This window comes from Oncorhynchus nerka, unplaced genomic scaffold (assembly GCF_034236695.1).
Source record: "Oncorhynchus nerka isolate Pitt River unplaced genomic scaffold, Oner_Uvic_2.0 unplaced_scaffold_2955, whole genome shotgun sequence".
Taxonomy (NCBI): Eukaryota; Metazoa; Chordata; class Actinopteri; order Salmoniformes; family Salmonidae; genus Oncorhynchus; species Oncorhynchus nerka.
In genome coordinates this window covers 1-23,391 of record NW_027038345.1, presented here as the reverse complement: position 1 = coordinate 23,391, position 23,391 = coordinate 1, and the positions used below count along the sequence as shown (strand labels likewise).

The window sequence follows — 23,391 nt, the reverse complement described above, 5'->3', positions numbered from 1 at the left end:
TGATGCTGATTGGTTGGGTCCGTGGTTTCTAGGTTGATGCTGAGGGAGTTGGGTCCGTGGTTTCTAGGTTGATGCTGATTGGTTGGGTCCGTGGTTTCTAGGTTGATGCTGAGGGAGTTGGGTCCATGGTTTCTAGGTTGATGCTGAGGGAGTTGGGTCCATGGTTTCTAGGTTGATGCTGAGGGAGTTGGGTCCATGGTTTCTAGGTTGATGCTGAGGGAGTTGGGTCCGTGGTTTCTAGGTTGATGCTGATTGGTTGGGTCCGTGGTTTCTAGGTTGATGCTGATTGGTTGGGTCCGTGGTTTCTAGGTTGATGCTGATTGGTTGGGTCCGTGGTTTCTAGGTTGATGCTGATTGGTTGGGTCCGTGGTTTCTAGGTTGATGCTGAGGGAGTTGGGTCCGTGGTTTCTAGGTTGATGCTGATTGGTTGGGTCCGTGGTTTCTAGGTTGATGCTGAGGGAGTTGGGTCCGTGGTTTCTAGGTTGATGCTGAGGGAGTTGGGTCCGTGGTTTCTAGGTTGATGCTGAGGGAGTTGGGTCCGTGGTTTCTAGGTTGATGCTGAGGGAGTTGGGTCCGTGGTTTCTAGGTTGATGCTGATTGGTTGGGTCCGTGGTTTCTAGGTTGATGCTGAGGGAGTTGGGTCCGTGGTTTCTAGGTTGATGCTGAGGAGTTGGGTCCATGGTTTCTAGGTTGATGCTGAGGAGTTGGGTCCGTGGTTTCTAGGTTGATGCTGAGGGAGTTGAGTCCGTGGTTTCTAGGTTGATGCTGATTGGTTGGGTCCGTGGTTTCTAGGTTGATGCTGAGGGAGTTGGGTCCGTGGTCGAGTCACATGCGATGGATTATCTGGATCATGGCAATTATCGGCTCCACATACGTCTTCTACTTCCACGAGAGGTACCACACACACACACACACACACACTCACGCATGTACACACACACACACACACTCACACTCACGCATGTACACACACACACACACACACACTCACGCATGTACACACACACACACACACTCACACTCACGCATGTACACACACACACACACACACATGTACACACACACACACACTCACGCATGTACACACACACACACACTCACACTCACGCATGTACACACACACACACACTCACACTCACGCATGTACACACACACACACACACACATGTACACACACACACACACTCACGCATGTACACACACACACACACTCACGCATGTACACACACACACCACTCTCCCTGACGTTAATAATCTCAGGTGATGTCACTCCCTGCAGGTATAAACTGTTGGAGTTACTAGGATACGTGGCCATGGGGGCGGGGCCTGCACTTGTCATCCTGTCCATGGTAACACACACCATTGATTGTCCAGAAACATTTACCTAAAGTCAATGTTCAAGCTTTCAAAGGAGTTTATCCCCTAAACCCTGATCGTGTGTGTGTTTGTTGCAGGCGGACAGGGCAGGTTTGTGTGAGCTGGCGGTGGGTGGGATTTTCTACGTAGTGGGTGTGGCCTTCTTTAAGAGCGATGGAGTCGTCCCATTCGCTCACGCCATCTGGCACCTGTTCGTTGCCATGGGAGCAGCTACACACTACTACGCTATCTGGAGACACCTGTACACACCTGGACACTGAGACACACACCTACCGTGGTGATAACTACACAGGGATCTGGTCCTGTACACACCTGGACACTGAGACACACCTACCGTGGTGATAACTACACAGGGATCTGGTCCTGTACACACCTGGACACTGAGACACACACCTACCGTGGTGATAACTACATTTACATTTAAGTCATTTAGCAGACGCTCTTATCCAGAGCAACTACACAGGGATCTGGTCCTGTACACACCTGGACACTGAGACACACACCTGGACACTGAGACACACACCTACCGTGGTGATAACTACACAGGGATCTGGTCCTGTACACACCTGGACACTGAGACACACACCTGGACACTGAGACACACACCTACCGTGGTGATAACTACACAGGGATCTGGTCCTGTACACACCTGGACACTGAGACACACACCTACCGTGATGATAACTACACAGGGATCTGGTCTGACTGTTTACATGATGACATCACCACATCCAACTCTTACAATTATTAGTAGAAGTACCACAGTTACCAACATGCTGGAAACAGGCTTTGATTATATAATGCCTGTATGTTCCACACCAGAAGGATCTCTGTCCAATTAGAGACAGGAATCAGTGAACTGAAGGATCTCTGTCCAATTAGAGACAGGAATCAGTCAACTACCAGAAGGATCTCTGTCCAATTAGAGACAGGAATCAGTCAACTACCAGAAGGATCTCTGTCCAATTAGAGACAGGAATCAGTGAACTGAAGGATCTCTGTCCAATTAGAGACAGGATTCAGTGAACTGAAGGATCTCTGTCCAATTAGAGACAGGATTCAGTGAACTGAAGGATCTCTGTCCAATTAGAGACAGGAATCAGTGAACTGAAGGATCTCTGTCCAATTAGAAACAGGAATCAGTCAACTACCAGAAGGATCTCTGTCCAATTAGAGACAGGAATCAGTCAACTACCAGAAGGATCTCTGTCCAATTAGAGACAGGAATCAGTCAACTACCAGAAGGATCTCTGTCCAATTAGAAACAGGAATCAGTGAACTACCAGAAGGATCTCTGTCCAATTAGAGACAGGAATCAGTCAACTACCATAAAGATCATCAAGGACAACAACCACCCGAGCCACTGCCTGTTCACCCCGCTATCATCCAGAAGGCGAGGTCAGTACAGGTGCATCAAAGCTGGGACCGAGAGACTGAAAAACAGCTTCTATCTCAAGGCCATCAGACTGTTAAACAGCCACCACTAACATTGAGTGGCTGCTGCCAACATACTGACTCAATCTCTAGCCACTTTAATAATTCAAAATGGATGAAAAATGTATCACTAGTCACTTTAAACAAAGCCACTTAATATAATGTTTATATGGGTTATATATGGCCGTTCGGCCATCACTCATCCATATACCTTTATGTACATATTCTTCATTCCCTTACACTTGTGTGTATAAGGTAGTTGTTGTGAAATTGTTAGATTACTCGTTGGTTATTACTGCATTGTCAGAACTAGGAGCACAAGCATTTCACTACACCTCGCATTAACATCTGCTAACCATGTGTATGTGACCAATAAAATTTGAATTGGATCTCTGTCCAATTAGAAAACAGGAATCAATGAACTACCAGAAGGATCTTTCTCTTTGTCCAATTAGAGACAGGAGTCAGTGAACTACCAGAAGGATCTTTCTCTTTGTCCAATTAGAGACAGGAATCAGTCAACTACCAGAAGGATCTCTGTCCAATTAGAGACAGGAATCAGTGAACTGAAGGATCTCTGTCCAATTAGAGACAGGAATCAGTGAACTGAAGGATCTCTGTCCAATTAGAGACAGGAATCAGTGAACTGAAGGATCTCTGTCCAATTAGAGACAGGAATCAGTCAACTACCAGAAGGATCTCTGTCCAATTAGAGACAGGAATCAGTCAACTACCAGAAGGATCTCTGTCCAATTAGAGACAGGAATCAGTCAACTACCAGAAGGATCTCTGTCCAATTAGAGACAGGAATCAGTCAACTACCAGAAGGATCTCTGTCCAATTAGAGACAGGAATCAGTGAACTGAAGGATCTCTGTCCAATTAGAGACAGGAATCAGTGAACTGAAGGATCTCTGTCCAATTAGAGACAGGAATCAGTGAACTGAAGGATCTCTGTCCAATTAGAGACAGGAATCAGTGAACTGAAGGATCTCTGTCCAATTAGAGACAGGAATCAGTGAACTGAAGGATCTCTGTCCAATTAGAGACAGGAATCAGTCAACTACCAGAAGGATCTCTGTCCAATTAGAGACAGGAATCAGTGAACTGAAGGATCTCTGTCCAATTAGAGACAGGAGTCAGTCAACTACCAGAAGGAAGACCTGACCTGCACTACAGTCAACCTCGTTATACTGACACCTTTAAGGAGTAATACTGTGGTACCTTTATACTGACACCTTTAAGGGGTAATACTGTGGTACCTTTATACTGACACCTTTAAGGAGTAATACTGTGGTAATACTGTGGTACCTTTATACTGACACCTTTAAGGAGTAATACTGTGGTACCTTTATACTGACACCTTTAAGGAGTAATACTGTGGTACCTTTATACTGACACCTTTAAGGAGTAATACTGTGGTACCATTATACTGACACCTTTAAGGGGTAATACTGTGGTACCTTTATACTGACACCTTTAAGGAGTAATACTGTGGTACCTTTATACTGACACCTTTAAGGAGTAATACTGTGGTACCTTTATACTGACACCTTTAAGGAGTAATACTGTGGTACCTTTATACTGACACCTTTAAGGAGTAATACTGTGGTACCATTATACTGACACCTTTAAGGAGTAATACTGTGGTACCTTTAAGGAGTAATACTGTGGTACCTTTAAGGAGTAATACTGTGGTACCTTTATACTGACACCTTTAAGGAGTAATACTGTGGTACCTTTATACTGACACCTTCAAGGAGTAATACTGTGGTACCTTTATACTGACACCTTTAAGGAGTAATAATGTGACACCTTTAAGGAGTAATACTGTGGTACCTTTATACTGACACCTTTAAGGGGTAATACTGTGGTACCTTTATACTGACACCTTTAAGGAGTAATACTGTGGTACCATTATACTGACACCTTTAAGGAGTAATACTGTGGTACCTTTATACTGACACCTTTAAGGGGTAATACTGTGGTACCTTTATACTGACACCTTTAAGGAGTAATACTGTGGCACCTTTAAGGAGTAATACTGTGGTACCTTTAAGGAGTAATACTGTGGTACCTTTACACTGACACCTTTAAGGAGTAATACTGTGGTACCTTTATACTGACACCTTTAAGGAGTAATACTGTGGTACCTTTATACTGACACCTTTAAGGAGTAATACTGTGGTACCTTTATACTGACACCTTTAAGGAGTAATACTGTGGTACCTTTATACTGACACCTTTAAGGAGTAATACTGTGGTACCTTTACACTGACACCTTTAAGTAGTAATACTGTGGTACCTTTATACTGACACCTTTAAGGAGTAATACTGTGGTACCTTTATACTGACACCTTTAAGGGGTAATACTGTGGTACCTTTATACTGACACCTTTAAGGAGTAATACTGTGGTACCTTTATACTGACACCTTTAAGGAGTAATACTGTGGTACCTTTAAGGAGTAATACTGTGGTACCTTTAAGGAGTAATACTGTGGTACCTTTATACTGACACCTTTAAGGAGTAATACTGTGGTACCTTTAAGGAGTAATACTGTGGTACCTTTATAGTGACACCTTTAAGGAGTACTACTGTGGTACCTTTATACTGACACCTTTAAGGAGTAATACTGTGGTACCTTTATACTGACACCTTTAAGGAGTAATACTGTGGTAGCTTTATACTTACACCTTTAAGGAGTAATACTGTGGTACCTTTAAGGAGTAATACTGTGACACCTTTAAGGAGTAATACTGTGGTACCTTTATACTGACACCTTTAAGGAGTAATACTGTGGAACCTTTATACTGACACCTTTAAGGAGTAATACTGTGGTACCTTTATACTGACACCTTTAAGGAGTAATACTGTGGTACCTTTATACTGACACCTTTAAGGAGTAATACTGTGGTACCTTTATACTGACACCTTTAAGGAGTAATACTGTGGAACCTTTATACTGACACCTTTAAGGAGTAATACTGTGGCACCTTTAAGGAGTAATACTGTGGTACCTTTAAGGAGTAATACTGTGGTACCTTTACACTGACACCTTTAAGGAGTAATACTGTGGTACCTTTATACTGACACCTTTAAGGAGTAATACTGTGGTACCTTTATACTGACACCTTTAAGGAGTAATACTGTGGTACCTTTACACTGACACCTTTAAGTAGTAATACTGTGGTACCTTTATACTGACACCTTTATGAGTAATACTGTGGTACCTTTATACTGACACCTTTAAGGGGTAATACTGTGGTACCTTTATACTGACACCTTTAAGGAGTAATACTGTGGTACCTTTATACTGACACCTTTACGGAGTAATACTGTGGTACCTTTAAGGAGTAATACTGTGGTACCTTTAAGGAGTAATACTGTGGTACCTTTATACTGACACCTTTAAGGAGTAATACTGTGGTACCTTTAAGGAGTAATACTGTGGTACCTTTATACTGACACCTTTAAGGAGTAATACTGTGGTACCTTTATACTGACACCTTTAAGGAGTAATACTGTGGTACCTTTATACTGACACCTTTAAGGAGTAATACTGTGGTACCTTTACACTGACACCTTTAAGTAGTAATACTGTGGTACCTTTATACTGACACCTTTACGGAGTAATACTGTGGTACCTTTATACTGACACCTTTAAGGGGTAATACTGTGGTACCTTTATACTGACACCTTTAAGGAGTAATACTGTGGTACCTTTATACTGACACCTTTACGGAGTAATACTGTGGTACCTTTAAGGAGTAATACTGTGGTACCTTTATACTGACACCTTTAAGGAGTAATACTGTGGTACCTTTAAGGAGTAATACTGTGGTACCTTTATAGTGACACCTTTAAGGAGTACTACTGTGGTACCTTTATACTGACACCTTTAAGGAGTAATACTGTGGTACCTTTATACTGACACCTTTAAGGAGTAATACTGTGGTACCTTTATACTTACACCTTTAAGGAGTAATACTGTGGTACCTTTAAGGAGTAATACTGTGACACCTTTAAGGAGTAATACTGTGGTACCTTTATACTGACACCTTTAAGGAGTAATACTGTGGAACCTTTATACTGACACCTTTAAGGAGTAATACTGTGGTACCTTTATACTGACACCTTTAAGGAGTAATACTGTGGTACCTTTATACTGACACCTTTAAGGAGTATTACTGTGGTACCTTTATACTGACACCTTTAAGGAGTAATACTGTGGAACCTTTATACTGACACCTTTAAGGAGTAATACTGTGGTACCTTTATACTGACACCTTTAAGGGGTAATACTGTGGTACCTTTATACTGACACCTTTAAGGAGTAATACTGTGGTACCTTTATACTGACATCTTTAAGGAGTAATACTGTGGTACCTTTATACTGACACCTTTAAGGAGTAATACTGTGGTACCTTTATACTGACACCTTTAAGGGGTAATACTGTGGTACCTTTATACTGACACCTTTAAGGAGTAATACTGTGGTACCTTTATACTGACATCTTTAAGGAGTAATACTGTGGTACCTTTATACTGACACCTTTAAGGAGTAATACTGTGGTACCTTTATACTGACATCTTTAAGGAGTAATACTGTGGTACCTTTATACTGACACCTTTAAGGGGTAATACTGTGGTACCTTTATACTGACACCTTTAAGGAGTAATACTGTGGTACCATTATACTGACACCTTTAAGGAGTAATAATGTGGTACCTTTATACTGACACCTTTAAGGGGTAATACTGTGGTACCTTTATACTGACACCTTTAAGGAGTAATACTGTGGCACCTTTAAGGAGTAATACTGTGGTACCTTTAAGGAGTAATACTGTGGTACCTTTACACTGACACCTTTAAGGAGTAATACTGTGGTACCTTTATACTGACACCTTTAAGGAGTAATACTGTGGTACCTTTATACTGACACCTTTAAGGAGTAATACTGTGGTACCTTTATACTGACACCTTTAAGGAGTAATACTGTGGTACCTTTATACTGACACCTTTAAGGAGTAATACTGTGGTACCTTTATACTGACACCTTTAAGGAGTAATACTGTGGTACCTTTACACTGACACCTTTAAGTAGTAATACTGTGGTACCTTTATACTGACACCTTTACGGAGTAATACTGTGGTACCTTTATACTGACACCTTTAAGGGGTAATACTGTGGTACCTTTATACTGACACCTTTAAGGAGTAATACTGTGGTACCTTTATACTGACACCTTTAAGGAGTAATACTGTGGTTTTAAGGAGTAATACTGTGGTACCTTTAAGGAGTAATACTGTGGTACCTTTATACTGACACCTTTAAGGAGTAATACTGTGGTACCTTTAAGGAGTAATACTGTGGTACCTTTATAGTGACACCTTTTAAGGAGTACTACTGTGGTACCTTTATACTGACACCTTTAAGGAGTAATACTGTGGTACCTTTATACTGACACCTTTAAGGAGTAATACTGTGGTACCTTTATACTTACACCTTTAAGGAGTAATACTGTGGTACCTTTAAGGAGTAATACTGTGACACCTTTAAGGAGTAATACTGTGGTACCTTTATACTGACACCTTTAAGGAGTAATACTGTGGAACCTTATACTGACACCTTTAAGGAGTAATACTGTGGTACCTTTATACTGACACCTTTAAGGAGTAATACTGTGGTACCTTTATACTGACACCTTTAAGGAGTAATACTGTGGTACCTTTATACTGACACCTTTAAGGAGTAATACTGTGGAACCTTTATACTGACACCTTTAAGGAGTAATACTGTGGCACCTTTAAGGAGTAATACTGTGGTACCTTTAAGGAGTAATACTGTGGTACCTTTACACTGACACCTTTAAGGAGTAATACTGTGGTACCTTTATACTGACACCTTTAAGGAGTAATACTGTGGTACCTTTATACTGACACCTTTAAGGAGTAATACTGTGGTACCTTTACACTGACACCTTTAAGTAGTAATACTGTGGTACCTTTATACTGACACCTTTACGGAGTAATACTGTGGTACCTTTATACTGACACCTTTAAGGGGTAATACTGTGGTACCTTTATACTGACACCTTTAAGGAGTAATACTGTGGTACCTTTATACTGACACCTTTACGGAGTAACACTGTGGTACCTTTAAGGAGTAATACTGTGGTACCTTTAAGGAGTAATACTGTGGTACCTTTATACTGACACCTTTAAGGAGTAATACTGTGGTACCTTTAAGGAGTAATACTGTGGTACCTTTATAGTGACACCTTTAAGGAGTACTACTGTGGTACCTTTATACTGACACCTTTAAGGAGTAATACTGTGGTACCTTTATACTGACACCTTTAAGGAGTAATACTGTGGTACCTTTACACTGACACCTTTAAGTAGTAATACTGTGGTACCTTTATACTGACACCTTTACGGAGTAATACTGTGGTACCTTTATACTGACACCTTTAAGGGGTAATACTGTGGTACCTTTATACTGACACCTTTAAGGAGTAATACTGTGGTACCTTTATACTGACACCTTTACGGAGTAATACTGTGGTACCTTTAAGGAGTAATACTGTGGTACCTTTAAGGAGTAATACTGTGGTACCTTTATACTGACACCTTTAAGGAGTAATACTGTGGTACCTTTAAGGAGTAATACTGTGGTACCTTTATAGTGACACCTTTAAGGAGTACTACTGTGGTACCTTTATACTGACACCTTTAAGGAGTAATACTGTGGTACCTTTATACTGACACCTTTAAGGAGTAATACTGTGGTACCTTTATACTTACACCTTTAAGGAGTAATACTGTGGTACCTTTAAGGAGTAATACTGTGACACCTTTAAGTAGTAATACTGTGGTACCTTTATACTGACACCTTTAAGGAGTAATACTGTGGAACCTTTATACTGACACCTTTAAGGAGTAATACTGTGGTACCTTTATACTGACACCTTTAAGGAGTATTACTGTGGTACCTTTATACTGACACCTTTAAGGAGTAATACTGTGGAACCTTTATACTGACACCTTTAAGGAGTAATACTGTGGTACCTTTATACTGACACCTTTAAGGGGTAATACTGTGGTACCTTTATACTGACACCTTTAAGGAGTAATACTGTGGTACCTTTATACTGACATCTTTAAGGAGTAATACTGTGGTACCTTTATACTGACACCTTTAAGGAGTAATACTGTGGTACCTTTATACTGACACCTTTAAGGGGTAATACTGTGGTACCTTTATACTGACACCTTTAAGGAGTAATACTGTGGTACCTTTATACTGACATCTTTAAGGAGTAATACTGTGGTACCTTTATACTGACACCTTTAAGGAGTATTACTGTGGTACCTTTATACTGACACCTTTAAGGAGTAATACTGTGGAACCTTTATACTGACACCTTTAAGGAGTAATACTGTGGTACCTTTATACTGACACCTTTAAGGAGTAATACTGTGGTACCTTTATACTGACACCTTTAAGGAGTAATACTGTGGTACCTTTAAGGAGTAATACTGTGGTACCTTTAAGGAATTTCAAAGGAATTTCAGAAATTTCAAATATCACGTACAGATAACCAAAAGGAGGACTTTCTATTTGAGAAGCTTAGCAGCCTCAGAGTGTAGAGCTTGGTGTGACAGGAGGAGCCTCCAACTTCGACAGTGGTAAAATGGCGGATATGTCAGCGGAAGAGATCACCATGAGGGCCAACCAAGTGACCGATGAGTCCTTGGAGTGCACCAGGCGGATGCTACAGATGGCCGAGGAGACCAGGGAGACTGGTGTCAACACCATCGACATGCTGGACCAACAGGGAGAGCAACTGAGACGTACAGAGGAGGGTATGGACCAGATCAACGAGGACATGAGGAAGGCTGAGAAGAACCTGACTGACCTGTCCAAGTGCTGTGGCCTCTGTGTCTGCCCCTGTGACAGGGTGACATCCATAGAGCATGATTCTAAGTACAAGCGTACCTGGGGAACAGGTGATGGTACAGGAGAGGGAGGGGATGGCTCGGTGGTGTCCAGGCAACCCTCGGGCATCCATAACGGACTAGCCAACCAGCAGCAGCCCATGGGGGGCTCTGGACCCTACATCAAGAGGATTACCAACGATGCTCGGGAGGATGAGATGGAGGAGAACCTGGATCAGGTGGGCAGCATCATAGGGAACCTGAAGAACATGGCCAGTGACATGGGCTCTGAGCTAGACAAGCAGAACAAACACATCGACCGCATCACAGAAAAGGCGGACATAAACAAAGCACGTATCGATGAAGCCAACCAGCGAGCCAACAAGCTCATCAAGTAGACCTACCTACCTGCTCCCGATTTCAAATCATCCACCTTGAATCTCTGCCTCAGCTTCCATGTACATCAACACTCCTCGCTCTCTCTCTGAGAACAAAGTAAATCAACCAGGATGAACCAACACCTACCACACGTGCCTTTTCTGTAAATATGCTCACACAACACTCTCTTCTACCTTTTTAGGACTAGTTCAAAGTTCCTTGCCTGGGTCCCATCCCAAATATGTGACACAGTGAATCACTTTTCAGGCGTTGTGAGATCTGTGCCCATATTCAGAAAGCCTCTGAATAGGAATGCTGATGTAAGATGGTTTATATATATATATTCATTCAGGCCCTGATAGGCAGTGGAGGCTGCTGAGAGGAGGACGGCTCGTAGTAATGGGATAGTATCAAACACATGGTTTCAATGTGCTTGATGCCATTCCATCCACTCATTCCAGCCATTATTTTTGAGCTGTCCTCCCCTAATATGTGCAGTGTGGCTGCCGAAAATATGACCTGGAACATCAGATTCTCACCGTCTGTTGCCCCCTGGTGGTCATGGGGTGTCACAGCAGCTGTATATGCAGGGAAGTTATAAGACAACAGCTCTTCATATCGTGTCATTTGGCTCTTGTAACTACTGTTATTGTTTGAAATGTGCATATTTAATTATTCTTATGAAGTAGAAATGACTTGTGAATAAAGTTAGGACCTATACCCTTTGAATTGAAATAATGTTTGAACAATCTAATATCTGTTTTTTTCCCAGCTATAACACACCGAATGATGAAAACATGTTTTCCTTAGAGTAACAACTAATCATTAACCAAAGATCTTGTCACTGTTAGATTTACCTCTGCTAGCCTGAGTGCCAGTCAGTTTGTGCTATCATGTCAACTCTTTGGCTGGGATTCAACTCGATCATGCTTTGTCAGCTATGCACATTTAAACGCAATGTTTTCACGTCGGTTGAATCGAACATTACCTCCTTTTTTTTTTTATGTCAAGCGCACAATAAGGCTGACCTACTGCGGTTTGGATGGAATCTCTGCTCTTGACCCTCATTGGCTTGACAATGAATGAGCAATGGAGTTGTCAAGAATACAAACCGATCTGGGACCAGGCTACCTCTCTGCCACCAGTGGATCAAATGCTGTACCTCCCCCTCATTGTTATTTCACTCCTTTCTATTTGAACTGCCACGTTTTCACCTGAGACCTTAAGTTCCAATTTGTAAGTCGCTCTGGATAAGAGCGTCTGCTAAATGACTTAAATGTAAATGTAAATGTAAGGAGTAATACTGTGACACCTTTAAGGAGTAATACTGTGGTACCTTTATACTGACACCTTTAAGGAGTAATACTGTGGTACCTTTAAGGAGTAATACTGTGGTACCTTTAAGGAGTAATACTGTGGTACCTTTATACTGACACCTTTAAGGAGTAATACTGTGACAACTTTAAGGAGTAATACTGTGGTACCTTTATACTGACACCTTTAAGGAGTAATACTGTGGTACCTTTATACTGACACCTTTAAGGGGTAATACTGTGGTACCTTTATACTGACACCTTTAAGGAGTAATACTGTGGTACCTTTATACTGACATCTTTAAGGAGTAATACTGTGGTACCTTTATACTGACACCTTTAAGGAGTATTACTGTGGTACCTTTATACTGACACCTTTAAGGAGTAATACTGTGGAACCTTTATACTGACACCTTTAAGGAGTAATACTGTGGTACCTTTATACTGACACCTTTAAGGAGTAATACTGTGGTACCTTTATACTGACACCTTTAAGGAGTAATACTGTGGTACCTTTAAGGAGTAATACTGTGGTACCTTTAAGGAATTTCAAAGGAATTTCAGAAATTTCAAATATCACGTACAGATAACCAAAAGGAGGACTTTCTATTTGAGAAGCTTAGCAGCCTCAGAGTGTAGAGCTTGGTGTGACAGGAGGAGCCTCCAACTTCGACAGTGGTAAAATGGCGGATATGTCAGCCGGAAGAGATCACCATGAGGGCCAACCAAGTGACCGATGAGTCCTTAAGGCACCAGGCGGATGCTACAGATGGCCGAGGAGACCAGGGAGACTGGTGTCAACACCATCGACATGCTGGACCAACAGGGAGAGCAACTGAGATGTCAGAGGAGGGTATGGACCAGATCAACGAGGACATGAGAAGGCTGAGAAGAACCTGACTGACCTGTCCAAGTGCTGTGGCCTCTGTGTCTGCCCTGTGACAGGGTGACATCCATAGAGCATGATTCTAAGTACAAAGCGTACCTGGGGAACAGGTGATGGTACAGGAGAGGGAGGATGGCTCGGTGGTGTCAGGTCCTCGGGCATCCATGTAACGGACTATAACCAGCAGCAGCCCATGGGGGGCTCTGGACCCCTACATCAAGAGGATTACCAACGATGCTCAGGAGGATGAGATGGAGGAGAACCTGGATCAGGTGGGCAGCATCATAGGGAACCTGAAGAACATGGCCAGTGACATGGGCTCTGAGCTAGACAAGCAGAACAAACACATCGACCGCATCACAGAAAAGGCGGACATAAACAAAGCACATCGATGAAGCCAACCAGCGAGCCAACAAGCTCATCAAGTAGACCTACCTACCTGCTCCCGATTTCAAATCATCCACCTTGAATCTCTGCCTCAGCTTCCATGTACATCAACACTCCTCGCTCTCTCTCTGAGAACAAAAGTAAATCAACCAGGATGAACCAACACCTACCACACGTGCCTTTTCTGTAAATATGCTCAACAACACTCTCTTCTACCTTTTAGGACTAGTTCAAAAGTTCTTGCCTGGGTCCCATCCCAAATCTAGATGACACAGTGAATCACTTTTCAGGCGTTGTGAGATCTGTGCCCATATTCAGAAAGCCTCTCAATAGGAATGCTGATGTAAGATGGTTTATATATATATATTCATTCAGGCCCTGATAGGCAGTGGAGGCTGCTGAGAGGAGGATGGCTCAGTCAGTAATGGGATAGTATCAAAACATGGTTTCAATGTGCTTGATGCCATTCCATCCACTCATTCCAGCCATTATTTTTGGAGCTGTCCTCCCCTAATATGTGCAGTGTGGCTGCCGAAAATATGACCTGGAACATCAGATTCTCACCGTCTGTTGCCCCTGGTGGTCTGGGGTGTCAACTATATGCAGGAAGTTATAAGACAACAGCTCTTCATATCGTGTCATTTGCTCTTGTAACTACTGTTATTGTTTGAAATGTGCATATTTAATTATTCTTATGAAGTAGAAATGACTTGTAGAAACAAAGTTAGGACCTATACTCCTTTGAATTGAAATAATGTTGAACAATCTAATATCTGTTTTTTCTAGTATAACTATATCGAATGATGAAAACATGTTTTCCTTAGTAACAACTAATCATTAACCAAAAGATCTTGTCCTCATTCAGATTTCCTCTGTAGCCTGAGTGCCAGTCAGTTTGTGCTATCATGTCAACTCTTTGGCTGGGATTCAACTATCGATCATGCTTTGTCAGCTATGCACATTTAAACAATGTTTTCACTGGTTGAATCGAACATTACCTCCTTTTTTTTATGTAGGCGCACAATAGGCTGACCTGGCTGCGGTTTGGATGGAATCTCTGCTCTTGACCCTATATCTTGACAATGAATGAGCAATGGAGTTGTCAAGAATACAAACCGATCTGGGACCAGGCTACCTCTCTGCCACCAGTGGATCAAATGCTGTACCTCCCCCTCATTGTTATTTCACTCCTTTCTATTTGAACTGCCACGTTTTCACCTGAGACCTTAAGTTCCAATTTGTAAGTCGCTCTGGATAAGAGCGTCTGCTAAATGACTTAAATGTAAATGTAAATGTAAGGAGTAATACTGTGACACCTTTAAGGAGTAATACTGTGGTACCTTTATACTGACACCTTTAAGGAGTAATACTGTGGTACCTTTAAGGAGTAATACTGTGGTACCTTTAAGGAGTAATACTGTGGTACCTTTATACTGACACCTTTAAGGAGTAATACTGTGACAACTTTAAGGAGTAATACTGTGGTACCTTTATACTGACACCTTTAAGGAGTAATACTGTGGTACCTTTATACTGACACCTTCAAGGAGTAATACTGTGGTACCTTTATACTGACACCTTTAAGGAGTAATGGCTGTCAGTACCTTTAAGGAGTACTACTGACACCTTTAAGGAGTAATACTGTGACACCTTTAAGGAGTAATACTGTGGTACCTTTAAGGAGTAATACTGTGACACCTTTAAGGAGTAATACTGTGACACCTTTAAGGAGTAATACTGTGGTACCTATAAGGAGTAATACTGTGGTACCTTTATACTGACACCTTTAAGGAGTAATACTGTGGTACCTTTATACTGACACCTTTAAGGAGTAATACTGTGGTACCTTTAAGGAGTAATACTGTGACACCTTTAAGGAGTAATACTGTGGTACCTTTAAGGAGTAATACTGTGACACCTTTACAGGAGTCAATACTTCCAGGCACCTTTAACATTCTAAATTCAGGCTAGTAACACAAAATGTAGTACTTTCTGAAGGCACTGTAGATGTCTAGTATCATTCTAGATGGCTCAGTCAGTCCTGTCTAGTATAACTATATCTAGATGGCTCAGTCAGTCCTGTCTAGTATAACTATATCTAGATGTCTCAGTCAGTCCTGTCTAGTATAACTATATCTAGATGGCTCAGTCAGTCCTGTCTAGTATAACTATATCTAGATGTCTCAGTCAGTCCTATCTAGTATAACTATATCTAGATGGCTCAGTCAGTCCTGTCTAGTATAACTATATCTAGATGGCTCAGTCAGTCCTGTCTAGTATAACTATATCTAGATGGCTCAGTCAGTCCTGTCTAGTATAACTATATCTAGATGGCTCAGTCAGTCCTGTCTAGTATAACTATATCTAGATGGCTCAGTCAGTCCTGTCTAGTATAACTATATCTAGATGGCTCAGTCAGTCCCTAGTATCTAGATGGCTCAGTCAGTCCTGTCTAGTATAACTATATCTAGATGGCTCAGTCAGTCCTGTCTAGTATAACTATATCTAGATGGCTCAGTCAGTCCTGTCTAGTATAACTATATCTAGATGGCTCAGTCAGTCCTGTCTAGTATAACTATATCTAGATGGCTCAGTCAGTCCTGTCTAGTATAACTATATCTAGATGGCTCAGTCAGTCCTGTCTAGTATAACTATATCTAGATGGCTCAGTCAGTCCTGTCTAGTATAACTATATCTAGATGGCTCAGTCAGTCCTGTCTAGTATAACTATATCTAGATGGCTCAGTCAGTCCTGTCTAGTATAACTATATCTAGATGGCTCAGTCAGTCCTGTCTAGTATAACTATATCTAGATGGCTCAGTCAGTCCTGTCTAGTATAACTATATCTAGATGGCTCAGTCAGTCCTGTCTAGTATAACTATATCTAGATGGCTCAGTCAGTCCTGTCTAGTATAACTATATCTAGATGGCTCAGTCAGTCCTGTCTAGTATAACTATATCTAGATGGCTCAGTCAGTCCTGTCTAGTATAACTATATCTAGACTATCATCTAGATGGCTCAGTCAGTCCTGTCTAGTATAACTATATCTAGATGGTCTCAGTCAGTCCTAGATGGCTCTAGTATAACTATATCTAGATGGCTCAGTCAGTCCTGTCTAGTATAACTATATCTAGATGGCTCAGTCAGTCCTGTCTAGTATAACTATATCTAGATGTCTCAGTCAGTCCTGTCTAGTATAACTATATCTAGATGGCTCAGTCAGTCCTGTTTAGTATAACTATATCTAGATGTATAACTATATCATGGTCAGTCCTGTCTAGTATAACTATATCTAGATGGCTCAGTCAGTCCTGTCTAGTATAACTATATCTAGATGGCTCAGTCAGTCCTGTCTAGTATAACTATATCTAGATGGCTCAGTCAGTCCTGTCTAGTATAACTATATCTAGATGGCTCAGTCAGTCCTGTCTAGTATAACTATATCTAGATGGCTCAGTCAGTCCTGTCTAGTATACTATATCTATAGTCTAGATGGCTCAGTCAGTCCTGTCTAGTATAACTATATCTAGATGGCTCAGTCAGTCCTGTCTAGTATAACTATATCTAGATGGCTCAGTCAGTCCTGTCTAGTATAACTATATCTAGATGGCTCAGTCAGTCCTATAAGTATAACTATATCTAGATGGCTCAGTCAGTCCTGTCTAGTATAACTATATCTAGATGGCTCAGTCAGTCCTGTCTAGTATCTCAGTCCTGTAGTACTATATCTAGATGGCTCAGTCAGTCCTGTCTAGTATAACTATATCTAGATGGCTCAGTCAGTCCTGTCTAGTATAACTATATCTAGATGGCTCAGTCAGTCCTGTCTAGTATAACTATATCTAGATGGCTCAGTCAGTCCTGTCTAGTATAACTATATCTAGATGGCTCAGTCAGTCCTGTCTAGTATAACTATATCTAGATGGCTCAGTCAGTCCTGTCTAGTATAACTATATCTAGATGGCTCAGTCAGTCCTGTCTAGTATAACTATATCTAGATGGCTCAGTCAGTCCTGTCTAGTATAACTATATCTAGATGGCTCAGTCAGTCCTGTTTAGTATAACTATATCTAGATGGCTCAGTCAGTCCTGTCTAGTATAACTATATCTAGATGGCTCAGTCAGTCCTGTCTAGTATAACTATATCTAGATGGCTCAGTCAGTCCTGTCTAGTATAACTATATCTAGATGTCTCAGTCAGTCCTGTCTAGTATAACTATATCTAGATGGCTCAGTCAGTCCTGTCTAGTATAACTATATCTAGATGGCTCAGTCAGTCCTGTCTAGTATAACTAACTATATCTAGATGGCTCAGTCAGTCCTGTCTAGTATAACTATATATAGATGGCTCAGCCAGTCCTGTCTAGTATAACTATATCTAGATGGCTCAGTCAGTCCTGTCTAGTATAACTATATCTAGATGGCTCAGTCAGTCCTGTCTAGTATAACTATATCTAGATGGCTCAGTCAGTCCTGTCTAGTATAACTATATCTAGATGGCTCAGTCAGTCCTGTCTAGTATAACTATATCTAGATGGCTCAGTCAGTCCTGTCTAGTATAACTATATCTAGATGGCTCAGTCAGTCCTGTCTAGTATAACTATATCTAGATGGCTCAGTCAGTCCTGTCTATATAGTATAACTATATCTAGATGGCTCAGTCAGTCCTGTCTAGTATAACTATATCTAGATGGCTCAGTCAGTCCTGTCTAGTATAACTATATCTAGATGGCTCAGTCAGTCCTGTCTAGTATAACTATATCTAGATGGCTCAGTCAGTCCTGTCTAGTATACCTATATCTAGATGGCTCAGTCAGTCCTGTCTAGTATAACTATATCTAGATGGCTCAGTCAGTCCTGTCTAGTATAACTATATCTAGATGGCTCAGTCAGTCCTGTCTAGTATAACTATATCTAGATGGCTCAGTCAGTCCTGTCTAGTATAACTATATCTAGATGGCTCAGTCAGTCCTGTCTAGTATAACTATATCTAGATGGCTCAGTCAGTCCTGTCTAGTATAACTATATCTAGATGGCTCAGTCAGTCCTGTCTAGTATAACTATATCTAGATGGCTCAGTCAGTCCTGTCTAGTATAACTATATCTAGATGGCTCAGTCAGTCCTGTCTAGTATAACTATATCTAGATGGCTCAGTCAGTCCTGTCTAGTATAACTATATCTAGATGGCTCAGTCAGTCCTGTCTAGTATAACTATATCTAGATGGCTCAGTCAGTCCTGTCTAGTATAACTATATCTAGATGGCTCAGTCAGTCCTGTCTAGTATAACTATATCTAGATGGCTCAGTCAGTCCTGTCTAGTATAACTATATCTAGATGGCTCAGTCAGTCCTGTCTAGTATAACTATATCTAGATGGCTCAGTCAGTCCTGTCTAGTATAACTATATCTAGATGGCTCAGTCAGTCCTGTCTAGTATAACTATATCTAGATGGCTCAGTCAGTCCTGTCTAGTATAACTATATCTAGATGGCTCAGTCAGTCCTGTCTAGTATAACTATATCTAGATGTCTCAGTCAGTCCTGTCTAGTATAACTATATCTAGATGGCTCAGTCAGTCCTGTCTAGTATAACTATATCTAGATGTCTCAGTCAGTCCTGTCTAGTATAACTATATCTAGATGGCTCAGTCAGTCCTGTCTAGTATAACTATATCTAGATGGCTCAGTCAGTCTGTCTGTATAACTATATCTAGAGTCAGTCTGTCTAGTATAACTATATCTAGATGGCTCAGTCAGTCCTGTCTAGTATAACTATATCTAGATGGCTCAGTCAGTCCTGTCTAGTATAACTATATCTAGATGGCTCAGTCAGTCCTGTCTAGTATAACTATATCTAGATGTCTCAGTCAGTCCTGTCTAGTATAACTATATCTAGATGTCTCAGTCAGTCCTGTCTAGTATAACTATATCTAGATGGCTCAGTCAGTCCTGTCTAGTATAACTATATCTAGATGGCTCAGTCAGTCCTGTCTAGTATAACTATATCTAGATGGCTCAGTCAGTCCTGTCTAGTATAACTATATCTAGATGGCTCAGTCAGTCCTGTCTAGTATAACTATATCTAGATGGCTCAGTCAGTCCTGTCTCAGTATAACTATATCTAGATGGCTCAGTCAGTCCTGTCTAGTATAACTATATCTAGATGGCTCAGTCAGTCCTGTCTAGTATAACTATATCTAGATGGCTCAGTCAGTCCTGTCTAGTATAACTATATCTAGATGGCTCAGTCAGTCCTGTCTAGTATAACTATATCTATCTAGATGTCTAGTATAACTATATCAGTCAGTCCTGTCTAGTATAACTATATCTAGATGGCTCAGTCAGTCCTGTCTAGTATAACTATATCTAGATGTCTCAGTCAGTCCTGTCTAGTATAACTATATCTAGATGGCTCAGTCAGTCCTGTCTAGTATAACTATATCTAGATGGCTCAGTCAGTCCTGTCTAGTATAACTATATCTAGATGGCTCAGTCAGTCCTGTCTAGTATAACTATATCTAGATGGCTCAGTCAGTCCTGTCTAGTATAACTATATCTAGATGGCTCAGTCAGTCCTAGTCTAGTATAACTATATCTAGATGGCAGTCAGTCCTGTCTGGTAGTCTAGATGCTCAGTCAGTATAACTATATCTAGATGGCTCAGTCAGTCCTGTCTAGTATACCTATATCTAGATGGCTCAGTCAGTCCTGTCTAGTATAACTATATCTAGATGGCTCAGTCAGTCCTGTCTAGTATAACTATATCTAGATGGCTCAGTCAGTCCTGTCTAGTATAACTATATCTAGATGGCTCAGTCAGTCCTGTCTAGTATAACTATATCTAGATGGCTCAGTCAGTCCTGTCTAGTATAACTATATCTAGATGGCTCAGTCAGTCCTGTCTAGTATAACTATATCTAGATGGCTCAGTCATTGCTGTGTCTATGATCTTCTATCAGAGAAACTGTTGATTAAAACAGATGTATAAAATGTGTTTGTGTGTAAACAACAGTGACATGTTGTTGTTGTTGTTGTTTAGGCTCTGTACTCCAACACGTTGATACAATGACTGAGGTTAAAGTGCAGACTGTCAGCTTTAATTTGAGGCTATTCCCGTCCATATCAGGTGAAACATTTAGAAATTACAGCATTTGTTTGTACATAGACCCCCCATTTTAGGGGACCAAAAGCATTGGGAAAAACATCAGTCAAACATTTAGTATTTGGTCCCATATTCCTAACACTCAATAACTACATCAAGCTTGTAACTCTACAAACGTGTTGGATGTATTTCCTGTTTGTTGTGTTTCAGATTATGTTGTGCACAACAACAACAAAAATGTCCCAATACTTTTGGCCCTCACTGTATAATAACAAGATATTGAAAACATACAGTACATTTACTGAACATAAATGATTTAAGGTCTGTGTGTGATTATATTTTAGCGTGTGTGTGTGTGAGGCCAGTCAGTGTTCTGAGTCGAGGTGGCAGCGTTGCGTTGGCGTCTCGGTGCCAGCGGGGGGAGGTGGCGAGGGAAGGCGGGGTTAGAACACTCAGCGCCACGCTCGGAAGTTTCAGCAGCGACCATAACTCCTCCCCTCTGGTCACTACGGCGACAACATCCTCCTCACTGCCACACCAGGAGACTGCTCCGCTACGAAGCTTAGAGAGGAACAGAGAAACCCTACACACACACACGCACACACACACACACACACACACAGGAACGGCTGTAGTGACTGGCTATAGTGTGTGTAATTTGTGACTGTAGCCTGTATGACTGATGGCTGCATGGTGCAGTAGGCCTGATGGCTGCATGGTGCAGTAGGTAGGGAGCTACTACAGCAGTGAGCCTGTAGGCCTGATGGCTGCATGGTGCAGTAGGTAGGGAGCTACTACAGCAGTGAGCCTGTAGGCCTGATGGCTGCATGGTGCAGTAGGCCTGATGGCTGCATGGTGCAGTAGGACTGATGGCTGCATGGTGCAGTAGGTGAGAATTTCTAGCGGTGAGCCTGTAGGCCTGATGGCTGCATGGTGCAGTAGGTCTGATGGCTGCATGGTGCAGTAGGACTGATGGCTGCATGGTGCAGTAGGTAGGGAGCTACTACAGCAGTGAGCCTGTAGGACTGATGGCTGCATGGTGCAGTAGGTAGGGAGCTACTACAGCAGTGAGCCTGTAGGCCTGATGGCTGCATGGTGCAGTAGGCCTGATGGCTGCAGTAGGTAGGGAGCTACTACAGCAGTGAGCCTGTAGGACTGATGGCTGCATGGTGCAGTAGGACTGATGGCTGCATGGTGCAGTAGGTAGGGAGCTACTACAGCAGTGAGCCTGTAGGCCTGATGGCTGCATGGTGCAGTAGGACTGATGGCTGCATGGTGCAGTAGGTAGGGAGCTACTACAGCAGTGAGCCTGTAGGCCTGATGGCTGCATGGTGCAGTAGGTAGGGAGCTACTACAGCAGTGAGCCTGTAGGCCTGATGGCTGCATGTTGCAGTAGGCCTGATGGCTGCATGGTGCAGTAGGTAGGAAGCTACTACAGCAGTGAGCCTGTAGGCCTGATGGCTGCATGGTGCAGTAGGCCTGATGGCTGCATGGTGCAGTAGGACTGATGGCTGCATGGTGCAGTAGGTAGGAAGCCACTAGAGCGATTTGAAGTTCCATTTCAAACCTATAATGCAACACTCTGAAGCCCATTGTGTGTGTTGCTGGGTGTGAATCAATGGGAAGCCCATGTGTGTGTGTGTGTGTGTGTGTGTGTGTGTGTGTGTGTGTGTGTGTGTGTTACCTGGGTATGGTGTGGAAGCGGGAAGCCCATTGTGTGTATGTGTGTGTTACCTGGGAATGAGGTCGTGAGGAGCAGAGAAGCCCATTGTGTGTATGTGTGTGTTACCTGGGTGTGAGGTCGTGGGGCGGGAAGCCAGTTTGCGGCGCTCAGTAGGAGTAGCCACCCTGGGGGCTTCCAGAGGAAGTGATCTCGAAGAGGACTGCCTCAATGCCTCGAAACAGGAAGTAACCAGTCCACACCGAAAGTCAAATGACACAAACAGGTACTCACCTAGCACCCACACCTAGCACGCACACACACACACACACACAGGCACACACACAGGCACAGACACACACAGACACACACAGGCACACACAGGCACACACAGGCACACAGACGAGTGTGTATAGCATAGTGTGTGTAGTGTGTATAGTAGAGTGTGTATAGCATAGTGTGTGTAGTGTGTATAGCATAGTGTGTGTAGTGTGTATAGTATAGTGTGTATAGCATAGTGTGTGTAGTGTGTATAGTATAGTGTGTGTAGTGTGTAACAATGTATTGAGATAAACTTTTGTTATTGACCAAATACTTATTTTCCACCATAATTTGCAAATAAATTCATTAAAAATCCTACAATGTGATTTTCTTCTCATGTTGTCTGTCATAGTTGAAGTGAACCTATGATGAACATTACAGGCCTCTCTCATCTTTTTAAGTGGGAGAACTTGCACAATTGGTGGCTGACTAAATACTTTTTTGCCCCACTGTACACAGTATGTAGTTCTCACCATGTGTGTATATTATAGTGTATAGTTCTCACCATGTGTGTATATTATAGTATATAGTATGTAGTTCTCACCATGTGTGTATATTATAGTGTATAGTTCTCACCATGTGTGTATAT

General features: G+C 41.9%; 2 protein-coding genes and 1 pseudogene across 2 annotated transcripts; all 3 read left to right on the top strand.

Moving 5' to 3' along the window:
• The first annotated feature begins 718 nt into the window (after positions 1–718).
• Positions 719–3,225, top strand: LOC135566922 (monocyte to macrophage differentiation factor 2-like). Its single transcript, XM_065014481.1, has 3 exons — positions 719–894; positions 1,280–1,349; positions 1,455–3,225. The coding sequence occupies exons 1-3, from the start codon at positions 797–799 to the stop codon at positions 1,635–1,637; spliced, it is 351 nt and encodes a 116-aa protein (XP_064870553.1). The 5' UTR covers positions 719–796; the 3' UTR covers positions 1,638–3,225.
• Positions 3,226–10,322: 7,097 nt separating this feature from the next.
• Positions 10,323–11,869, top strand: LOC135566923 (synaptosomal-associated protein 23-like). Its single transcript, XM_065014482.1, has one exon. The coding sequence runs from the start codon at positions 10,510–10,512 to the stop codon at positions 11,149–11,151; it is 642 nt and encodes a 213-aa protein (XP_064870554.1). The 5' UTR covers positions 10,323–10,509; the 3' UTR covers positions 11,152–11,869.
• Positions 11,870–12,468: 599 nt separating this feature from the next.
• Positions 12,469–13,909, top strand: LOC135566921 (synaptosomal-associated protein 23-like; annotated as a pseudogene).
• Positions 13,910–23,391: the final 9,482 nt, after the last annotated feature.

Coding starts and splice junctions, on each gene's coding strand:
- LOC135566923 (XM_065014482.1), top strand. CDS start 10,510: ATGGCGGATATGTCAGCGGAAGAGATCACCATGAGGGCCAACCAAGTG.
- LOC135566922 (XM_065014481.1), top strand. CDS start 797: ATGCTGAGGGAGTTGGGTCCGTGGTCGAGTCACATGCGATGGATTATC. Junction 895..1,279: donor GTCTTCTACTTCCACGAGAG/GTACCACACACA, acceptor CACTCCCTGCAG/GTATAAACTGTTGGAGTTAC. Junction 1,350..1,454: donor CACTTGTCATCCTGTCCATG/GTAACACACACC, acceptor TGTTTGTTGCAG/GCGGACAGGGCAGGTTTGTG.